The sequence below is a fragment of the Lytechinus pictus genome, chromosome 11 (assembly GCF_037042905.1).
Source record: "Lytechinus pictus isolate F3 Inbred chromosome 11, Lp3.0, whole genome shotgun sequence".
Taxonomy (NCBI): domain Eukaryota; kingdom Metazoa; phylum Echinodermata; class Echinoidea; order Temnopleuroida; family Toxopneustidae; genus Lytechinus; species Lytechinus pictus.
This window is the reverse complement of record NC_087255.1, coordinates 18,649,321-18,660,050: the sequence shown is the minus strand read 5'-3', so window position 1 is coordinate 18,660,050 and position 10,730 is coordinate 18,649,321. Positions and strand designations below refer to the sequence as shown.

At 37.8% G+C, this 10,730-nt stretch overlaps 1 protein-coding gene across 1 annotated transcript; it reads right to left on the bottom strand.

Annotated features, from left to right (window-relative positions):
* Positions 1-599: 599 nt before the first annotated feature.
* Positions 600-10,042, bottom strand: LOC135156036 (fibrous sheath CABYR-binding protein-like). Its single transcript, XM_064107047.1, has 10 exons — positions 9,830-10,042; positions 7,926-8,158; positions 7,246-7,381; positions 6,894-6,958; positions 5,841-5,915; positions 4,917-5,381; positions 4,377-4,427; positions 3,563-3,613; positions 2,808-3,036; positions 600-2,202 (listed from the first exon to the last, which is right to left on the bottom strand). Exons 1-10 carry the CDS (start codon positions 9,993-9,995, stop codon positions 2,075-2,077), a joined length of 1,599 nt encoding a protein of 532 aa, XP_063963117.1. The 5' UTR covers positions 9,996-10,042; the 3' UTR covers positions 600-2,074.
* Between the last annotated feature and the right edge of the window lie 688 nt (positions 10,043-10,730).

Here is a 10,730-nt window from a genome sequence, read left to right as displayed (position 1 = left end):
TGCTGCAGGCTAGTAAACTTGCACCTGCAACCTCACTGCAAGCTAGTGAGCATGCCGCAAGCTTGCCGCAAGCTAGTAACCAGGTTGCATGGTTCCAAAAATGCAAATGAGATAATTTAATAGCCAATCAGTGCAAAGGATATTGCTCGTAGCCTGCGACCTTGCTGCAAGCTAGTGAGCTTGCACCTGCAACCTCTCTGCAAGCTAATGAGCTTGAAACCTGCAACCTATTGAGCTCCTAACCTGCAACCTTGCTGCAAGCTAATGAGCTTGTAACCTGCAATCTTGCTGCAAGCTAGTGAATGAGCTTGTAACCTGCAATCTTGCAAGCTAGTGCATGAGCTTGTAGTACGTTTGTAATCCTCTTATTTGAACCATAAAATGAACCATATAAAAAGAAATATGCAATTATCAAAATGACATTAATAAATGTCCATGCATGGAATTTTAACAATAGAATATAGAATCTGTGATGTATAAACATACTTCACATAATTATGGCTAATATATGAATTTTGACAATCAAGTATAAATAAACACAATTCCTCTTAAATATGACGGTAAAACTAAAACTTTATTACAAGGTTGTAACAAGAAATCACATAGTGCCAGTATATGTGGCAGTATATAAGTTGCACCCACTTGTCTGCTGGCAAGAAAATATCCATAAGGTAGAAGCACAAGCTTTTAGCACCCATGGTTAATACAATTTAACTTGCATGCCTCAATTAAAAGAGGTCAAGATGAAATTTGCTTACTGAAAACTTTGGCAAGTTAGAGCATAAGTCAGCTCTTAGAAATCTCTCTGATAAAAGATGTACATATATTTCCATGGACAAGTCCTGAAAGACAACTTGAAATCATAATGCCTCTGGCCACTACAAAAATAATTAGAACATGCTTTGGTCCACAATGGTAATGTACACTGAAACTACATCACACTCTTAAATATGACAGTAAAACTATAACTTTCTTACGAGGTAGTAACAAGAAATCAGATAGTGGCAGTACACATGGCAGTATATAAGTTGCACCCACTTGTCTGCTGGCAAGAAAATATCCATAAGGTAGAAGCACAAGCTTTTAGCACCCATGGTTAATACAATTTAACTTGCATGCCTCAATTAAAAGAGGTCAAGATGAAATTTGCTTACTGAAAACTTTGGCAAGTTAGAGCATAAGTCAGCTCTTAGAAATCTCTCTGATAAAAGATGTACATATATTTCCATGGACAAGTCCTGAAAGACAACTTGAAATCATAATGCCTCTGGCCACTACAAAAATAATTAGAACATGCTTTGGTCCACAATGGTAATGTACACTGAAACTACATCACACTCTTAAATATGACAGTAAAACTATAACTTTCTTACGAGGTAGTAACAAGAAATCAGATAGTGGCAGTACACATGGCAGTATATAAGTTGCACTCACTTGTCTGCTGACAAGAAGAAAATATCCAGAAGGTAGAAGCAGAAGCATTTTAGCACCCGTGGTAAATACAATTTAACTTGCATGCCTCAGTTAAAAGAGGTCAAGATGAAATTTGCTTACTGAAAACTTTGGCAAGTTAGAGCATAAGTCAGCTCTTAGAAATCTCTCTGATAAAAGATGTACATATATTTCCATGGACAAGTCCTGAAAGACAACTTGAAATCATAATGCCTCTGGCCACCACAAAAATAATTAGAACATGCTTTGGTCCACAATGGTAATGTACACTGAAACTACATCACACTCTTAAATATGACAGTAAAACTATAACTTTCTTACGAGGTAGTAACAAGAAATCAGATAGTGGCAGTACACATGGCAGTATATAAGTTGCACCCACTTGTCTGCTGGCAAGAAGAAAATATCCAGAAGGTAGAAGCAGAAGCATTTTAGCACCCGTGGTAAATACAATTTAACTTATGAACCATGCCTCACTTAAAAAGAGGTCAAGATGAAATTTGCTTCCTATAAAATTTGGCAAGTTGGAGCGAAAGTCAGCTCTTAGAAATCTCTCCGATAAAAGATGTACATATTAAAACTAAACTATATATCAAATTTCCAAGGACAAGTCTGTTTCTGTTTAGAGCTTCTTCTTATTTTTTAATGCCCTTCGCACCGTTGCACATTTTTGATTAATTTTCTTGTTAAACTCCTGAGCGCTGAAGCAGCTATGGCCCCCTGGAGTTCTGAAACGGCGTAAGACACACTCTGAAACAGAAAATGAGAAAAGTTGAAAATTTGCATTAAACACATTAACATAAATACACAGAGGCAAAGTAGTAATTTTTTTTTTTTACAATTAAAATTTAAATACTTCAACAGTTTCTAGTCAAAAGCCCACTTGCCCAGGGAAAGAGTGGAAGCAATCATCCATTTTTCTTCCATTATTGGGCAACTGTTTATCATAAGTAAATGTCTGGCCTACATTGTAATCCAATAGATGCTTTCCACTTCACTAGGAGCAAAGGTCAAGTTCCTGATTATTCTGCCGTCTAACTCTAGTAATGTATAGAAATAAAAACATGATATATACACAAATGCACACATTACAAAAAGCAAATGAACACTACCTGACTGTGAATATATAGCCATAACATCACATTTTATCATCAAACAGAATGACAATATGTTTTTATGAAATTAAAAACTTGAGTGGATATGCATCATTGTTGTAATCTGAGCAAAACATTCAATACCCAATCTAAAATGGCCAAAATAGGGGAATTGAAAAGTTAATGTCATAATCTTGCTAGCGTTTAAAACTACGGATGCCTCTGGTATGTTCCGAGGTGGATAAGACAAAGAATACCTACCTTTAATTTGGTCCAGCTTGCCCTTGTCAAGGGGCTTGCTCTCCTCCCCTTCCCCTTTATTCACGGCTGGCCTAGCTCCACAGGCATTCCCGTGGGCCAGACTTTCCCCAAAGACTGCCTCTAGAAGGGCGCACAGAAGGGCCTCCTTTGTTGCTCCCTTATTGAAGGCGGTCCTCTTGGCCATTTCAGTCAGGAGTGGAACTCCTCCTGCAAATAATGGCACCAGTTCCTGAGAAGAACAGTTAGGAAGGATACATGTATTTAGAGTAGAGTGTAAAATTTTGATAACAAATTCAAGAAGCTTCATTCACTAAGTGAGAACAGAAAGAGATCCACTGCAATTCATTGATAAATAAAAAAGCCATAGTTAGAATGTGGTAGTTAATACATGTACATGTTCTTGGGGTAGGGGGTTCAACTGAAGAAAAAAAATGTTCTTTTTATTTTTTTAATCATAAAAATAAAAGTCAACCAAGTGAGCAAATATAATATTCCGGCAGTTTTAAAGGCATATGGGAGCAGTGTTGGCAAGAACAAAAATGTTGCATTTTGTGCTGAATTGAGGCACCAATTTTTTTGTAAATTACCCCAAAATACATGTTGGAAATGTGAAGGTTTTGATATTTATTTTTATGTAAAAAGATTGATAAATCTCCTTTGTTTTCCTTTGTTTTTTAAAAATGCTAGTACGACGGTTATCAAACATTTCTAGATAATCTCAACAAAGAATACACAAATTAACAAAGTACACTGACCATGCTCGGGGGTGACATCTGGAAGGCTGCTGCTTGCTCTACAGATGGACTCTGTACATGTGATAAGTAGATTCAAGTTTGTATCAATGTGGCACTGCAATTGACCATCTAAAACAGAAAATGCTAAGTTTTGTGTGCATTGTGGAATTGAAGTTAAAACTTGATTTTACTTCTGACTACAACTTCATCAACAGGGCAATGTGTGTTTGTTACTTGACGTGCATTATGTTTCAATAACCAAAACAAAGTGCTCATGCACACCTCAAAATTGTATCAGTAACTTTAACGAATTGCCCAAACCAATCCGTGACTTAAATATTTAAAAATTTTGTATGGATATTTAATTTAATAATGCAACGTGAGAAGGCAAAATCATTACTCTCATCAAGTTGACTTCATTTTGACCAGAAGACAAGATATTGTACTTCAACTAGATTTCAATGAATAGTTGCAATGATAGAGATACTACATCTCGTGGAATCAAGTTGACTGCTTAAGATACAGTACCTCCTCTTCCAATCCCATCCCAGTCTAGTCAACTTCATGACATTCGATATCTTGTATGTTTTTGTGTAATCTTAACAAGATTCAAGATCTCTTCTTGCATGAACCTATTTAATTATCTCATCTTCTTGGATAAATTTTCAAGCTTCCTTATTACTGTAATCAAGTGCTTGCACGCTGTGTTTTTTACAGACAGGAATGAGTCAGTGACATTACCATAAATAAAACCACTCTGAAACAAATTATATACAGTAGTTGACAAAAAAACATTAAATAAAATAGTGAAATTAAGAATACAGAAATATCTTACAGCTGAGCTTGAAAAAAAGAGCTGCTTCGGGGGCGCCTTTGGTGTATCAATCTAGCAAAGATAAAATATATATATATATGAATTGGTGATAGAGACAAAGCCACTCTCATTTACTCACATTTCAGCAAGAAGATTACAACCAACTTATATTACCTAAGAAATATATTTTAAGGAGATCATAATTCAAGTTTTCTTACCCACTGGACAACAGTTGTTTAATTTAAAGGCCAGGGGGAAAATCATTGAAATTGAGTGAGTCATCTTCAATCTGAAGTTACTCTCTAGATAGCAACTAAACAGAACAAGCTGAAATATTAAAAGACAAATTTGCATCAGAAAACAAACTTTAATAACTTCAAAAAGTCAATCAAAATTTTGACAGAAACTAGAGCACTTTGACTGTACACACTTGAAAATATGCCTCAGCTGGCATACAGAGTTCATCGACCCTTGATGGATTTGACTGCAAACCTAGTGACCTCAAGTCAATTAATAGAATGATATTTACCCACTAGAAATTATGACAAATTAATGACTTACAGCATCCATTGGCACCACCCCTTGAATACCTGGAGGGGTCTGCCGAGGGGCCTGCTGAGGGGTCCCCCGAAGGGCCTGTAGAGGGGTCTGCAGAGGGGCCTGCTGAGGGGTCTCCCGAAGGGCCTGTAGAGGGGCCTGCTGAGGGGTCTCCTGAAGGGCCTGTGGAGGGGTCTGCCGAGGGGCCTGCTGAGGGGTCTCCCGAAGGGCCTGTAGAGGGGTCTGCAGAGGGGCCTGCTGAGGGGTCTCCCGAAGGGCCTGTAGAGGGGCCTGCTGAGGGGTCTCCTGAAGGACCTGTGGAGGGGTCTGCCGAGGGGCCTGCTGAGGGGTCTCCCGAAGGGCCTGTAGAGGGGCCTGCTGAGGGGTCTTCTGAAGGGCCTGCAGAGGGGTCTGCCGAGGGGCCTGCTGAGGGGTCTCCCGAAGGGCATGTAGAGGGGCCTGCTGAGGGGTCTCATGAGGAGTCACAGCCTATGAAAAAAGGAGGAAATTACCCACAATGAATCAGTGTGAGGATGTACAAGGAACAACCATTCTGAGGCTGGGCAGGACTCAAATGTTTTGTTTTTTACATCAGGTTGCTTGTACATTGTAATATCAGGAAATGATCAATTAGAATTTTAATAAAAAGAAAAAGTAAGCAATTTGACTGAAAACAGGAGAAATATGCTTCTGCCAGCCTGCTGAGTTCATTGTCATTTTACCTTAATCATAGCTGGGCAAAAACTTATTCCAGGAAGACAATTTGATTTTGGTATAATACACAATTTTTTTAATTGACCCCATGCAGTCCTAAACAAGGTATTTCCCATGTCATGTACCTCTGTAACAAGTTTTATGAAATTCTGTTATTTGCTTCTTCAGTTCTTCAGTGCATAAATAAGAAAATTCATTCAGACAAAATGACAGAAGCATTAAAAAAAGACTTACATCACATGATGGGGCAACACTCTTTTTAAAGAGTACTCTCTTGGGAGGCTCTGTGGTCTGTGTTGGTAGACTTGTCTAGGAAAGAAAAACACATGTATTTCCAACAATGAGCAAAATGGCAAGCAAGATGCATCAGTCAATGAGAAATAGTGACCGAATCAAAGGCACTTTGCTTCCAGTAGCCTTGCACACACACTACATTAATTTTGAGATGGGCTAACAATTCAATTCATGGGCTTTTGATTCGGAAACTAATCATTTTACAACAGACTTGTTTAAAGCAAGGTTCTCTTACAATAATGCATTTCTGATGACCCATGAATGAAGAATATCATAAGAAATGTAAGTAGTTGTTCTGGCCACCTGCTCTTTCTCATTTGTTAGCAGTGCAGAGAATTGTGTCATGGATGTATTAATGACATCATAAAGCCCACTTGTAAGGCTGTCCTCGCCTTATCTTATCCTCACCACCTCCACCCTCAAACATGTGCTTGTATGTTCAGGGGTGAAGGTACGGAGGATGAGAGGAGAGGAGTCCTTGGGGGAGACAACAAAAAAATAGCAATGGAAGTTCCAAAATATAAAATTGGTTCTTAGTCGAATTATACTTTAGGCAAAATTGTCTTGTATATCAAACTGATTATGCGATGCAAGTTTGCGCACTAATACGCGTTCTCTCTGTTAGTCTTCGAAGATTAGCGATAGAAATTTGCTAAGAAAAATGTTCAATTTGGAGTCAATATTTCCTTTAAGAAACCTTCAGTAATAAAATTTTTTGTTGCTAATCATAACATATTTTGTCCATGGTAGTAATAATTCATCATTTTAGTGACTCTAGAATAAAAAAAAAATAGTTGTCAGAATCTACAGGATGACCAGAACACTGATATAAAAACTCTGATGTTAAAAGTAGTTTTCTGGTCCCAGAGACTTTCTTGTTTTTGTTTTAAAACCCTGATATAACAAAATGTTTTTGTATCAAAGTAATTTAAATTGGTACCATCAAGCTTCTTATGAAGAGCCCACTGTATGTGTATCATTTAATAAACTCACCACACCGTGGTTGGCAACGAAGTGGCCAACCTCTTCCAGGAGCTTGGCTTTCTTTGGAGTGATTTCTGCGCAGGACACAAGAAAATATTATACCATGTAAATAACGCCCACAAAAGAAAAGAAATGTACAATATTACCAATTGACAGGTAATAAATAAATAATTTGATAAATTGAACCTCCAAAACAATATTAATTTCATAAATTCTGGTAAGTATATTATTGTTTGATACAGCAATTTCACTTTTCAACATCTCTTAATATACTGTATATTCAATTTAATCAATAAGTGCCTAATCTCACATATGAAGTACATAGTAGAAACAAAAACAATGTCAAAAATATATTTCATACCGACACTAAAGAGAGAACCCCGCCTCTCATGAGCCGTCTCCTGGAGACTCAGGATAATGGCCTCCTTGGCCGCTACCTCCTCCTCCAGGTCGGCCACCTTTCTCTTTAGGGAGGCGATCTCTTCCCTTTCGGCAGACTGAAAAATCAAATGTTGGGGGCATAGAGAGGGTGAACCGACACAATTTTGATACACTGAACACGCTGGATGTGGTTTCAATTTTTCAAACACACATCCCTGAATGCAGGAATAACATGCAAATATACTTGTTTCGACACTCATTCACATAAATTTCCTATTTGGAACCTGTAACTAAAATTAACCGCTCACAAAATTATTGGTCAGGTCAAGAGTAATATGAAATACATAAAACCTGCAGTGATATCCTCATATGTTACTGGGTGAAGTAATAATAAATATAATAAGTTTCTCCTCACATTTTTGACCAAGTTTGGTTAATAAAATGCCTTTCATTGCTCTTTGAGTTATCACTGTAACAAGGTTGTGAACTAAGTGACCTTTGACCTTTCAACCCCCAAATCTAACCAGTTCATTGTGACACGCCTATTTATATTTCAAATATGTGTGGTCGAAATTAATCAGTTCTTGAGTTAACATTGTAATAAAAGATTCCGAATGGACAAACAACCTGAAAACTCAGGCATAAAATAAAACTACTCACAGATGCAGATACAGTCAGCATTTGCCTGCAGGCATTTTGCTGCACTTTCGCCCTCGCCTCTGCTTCTTTTATTTTGTCTGCCTTCTTCTTCAGCTTTGCTGGAGCTGAAGACTGGCCAGCAGCCGTGGCAGAAGCTGGAGCCAAAGCAGGGGCCGGGAGTGGAGCAGGGGTTGGCTCCTCAACGGATTCAAGAAGGACAGAGTCTTGCTGCTGCTCTAGGTCTTTCTTGTTTTCTATCAAATAAGAAAAGATACAAACTAGTAAAGCTCAGTTTTCAAAAACAGATAGATCTATGTAGTATGTGATTGTTAGTCCAATGCCTTACCCAACTCACTGCTAAATAATAATAGTCTGTTCTTGTATTGCAAAAAATACATTAGTCTCTATGCGCTTCTAAATAACTTTGGAAATCATTACCCTAGCTTTAGCTCCGACAGGCGTTATCAACGCACAGTGCATTTCAAGGAATAATCCTATTTATATTTCTTTTCTGTTTCTATTGTTGTAAATGATAGAAAAATTAATATGAAATTTAAATCATGAAAATATTTGCCAAACGCCAATTTAATAATTAAATGAACACTTACAAGCTAGGCCATTTGAAAAAAATTCATGTTAAGCGTCCCTGCCCACTTCCTTTTTTGAGGCTGCCTGCCTTTTTATCCTTTTTTTTATCCATTCCATTTTTCCATCTTAATGAAAAAACATGAAAAACATACTGCTAAAATGATCTTTGTCTGAATTAAAAAAAAACACATCAAAGCACAGCTGGTGGCCATCTTGAAAAATAGCCAGAGTGGCTGGACGTCAGGAAAATGTACTGAGCGGCCATTAAAAAAGAAAAAAAAAGGAGGGCCTCCTTAGGGTTAGTCAAAAAGGCAGAATGCTAAACACTTTTTTTTAACTGGCCTTAGATCTATGTCAATGATACATGCATTGTGCAAATTTTACGTGTAGGCCTATGGGCGAAATAAGTAACTCACTTTATGTTAATTCTCGTTTTTCACCTAGATTTATAACTTTGAAGTACGAATTGTACAGTTAGATCTAACGTTAGTCCCTAGAGGCTACTGCAAGAAAAAGTTTGAAAATCAATTTTGCGCCATGGAAGATTCAGAATGAAAGTTGCAGCCACGCAAAAATTTAGCCAGCAAAATTTCACCAATTACAAATTTTATACATTTTGGGAGATGTTATCGCCCATAAGGTCTAAAGTTAGAACTCCCTTATTCCGATGTGTAAAATGCAATATAATTAATGACATTTCTCGGACAGCAGTCAACAGATCAGTCGTCAAATAGATCGGGGAAAAATACACACAACGTACGTACGTACACAAAAGTCTATGATTGGGACAGGTAAGACCATATCCGATGGCTTGATCACTGGAAAAATGATTGCGAGGTAAACTCCAACAAATGGCAAAATGTCAACGGTTCTAGCGATGTAAAAACAGTTTCCTAGTACAGGAACCTGCTCATTTCGGAAGCATCCAACTCCAAGAAATTAAAAGGCACCATTTCTGTCGGGATTCGGCGAATCATTATAGTCTAGTACGGTGGTACAATTTGACATTTTGAATTTGAGGAGTGAATGTGTAGATCTAGTCCCATGCATATTTAACGATCTATGACTATGAGTGCAATTGAATTAGGTCGGCAGGTTCCTACCTAACCCAGAGAGAGCTCCCGCCCGCGCAGCGGGCGGGAGATCTCTGGGTTAGGCCTAACGTTAGGCCCCTAGTTCCTACCGTAAATTATGCCCCTTCCTGAGCTGACTTGTATTTTGTGTCACGGGTTTTAAAATCCTTGCAAAGACCTTGTCCAGGTCTAGACCTAACTTAGATTCTAATTAAAATGTGGATATTATTGTACTAACTTGTTAGGCCTAACTTTGTTACTTACCGGAAATTTTAAGAATTTTTCCTTGATACCGCCTCCCGCCGTGAAATTGTATCTTGGAAACGGCGCCCACCTTCTGCCATTGCGGCAATACGCTCTTCTGCAGGTTCTCTACCGAGACCTTCTTGTCGGCTTGCCAGTAGACGAGGGCCCATTTCATATTTGACATGATGAATTTAACCTTTATCTATTATCATGCAAATTAAGTTAGAGCAAGTCAAGTAACACAATTATGATGCGCTGGACTCGACCTCGTGAACTCGTGCGTACGTCGACGCGATCGATCAATATCGTGGATATAAAAAATAACGAAATTGGCGCCGTTTGAAACGGTTCAACGTATTGTGTCGGAGGTGTTCGCTATGGTTTTATTCAGTATATTTATCTTTACAGGCTGTCTGTCACCTAAATATACAGAAACTTAGTCATAAAAAATATTTCATAAGTATTTACCACGTTCGTTCAGATTTTTGTTAATGAAATACGTAAAAGTAAACACATCAATATAAGACGCACCCCTACTCAATAATAAGATATTCCTCCAAAAATGACGTAATACGGATGGTATTACACTGAGATTTAATTTAGTTTCGTCCGAAGGAAATGTGAATGGAAATTTCTAGTTTACATGAAGGTATGTGTTACATAAAGTACCGAATCATGTTTGTTTTTTATTTAGACCCTCTCTTTATATTAACAAAAATAGATTTTTGCAACGACTGCTACTCTTACAGTCTTCAAGTGTAAAACATAATATTAACGCCTGTTCGCGATGAAAATAAATAAGCGTATCAGCAAGGATTGTAGACTAAATTACGTTCATCCGGCTTAGTTTCGTCCGAAGGAAATGTGAATGGAAATTTCTAGTTTACATGAAATTCGAAGGTATATGTTACATAAAGTA

Excerpts from the sequence above, each read along its gene's own strand:
- LOC135156036 (XM_064107047.1), bottom strand. The coding sequence starts at position 9,995 with ATGTCAAATATGAAATGGGCCCTCGTCTACTGGCAAGCCGACAAGAAG. Across the intron at positions 7,382-7,925 it reads TGCTGACTGTATCTGCATCT|TCTGCCGAAAGGGAAGAGAT; the intron begins GTGAGTAGTTTT and ends TTGATTTTTCAG. Across the intron at positions 3,614-4,376 it reads TCTTTTTTTCAAGCTCAGCT|AGTCCATCTGTAGAGCAAGC; the intron begins GTAAGATATTTC and ends TCACATGTACAG.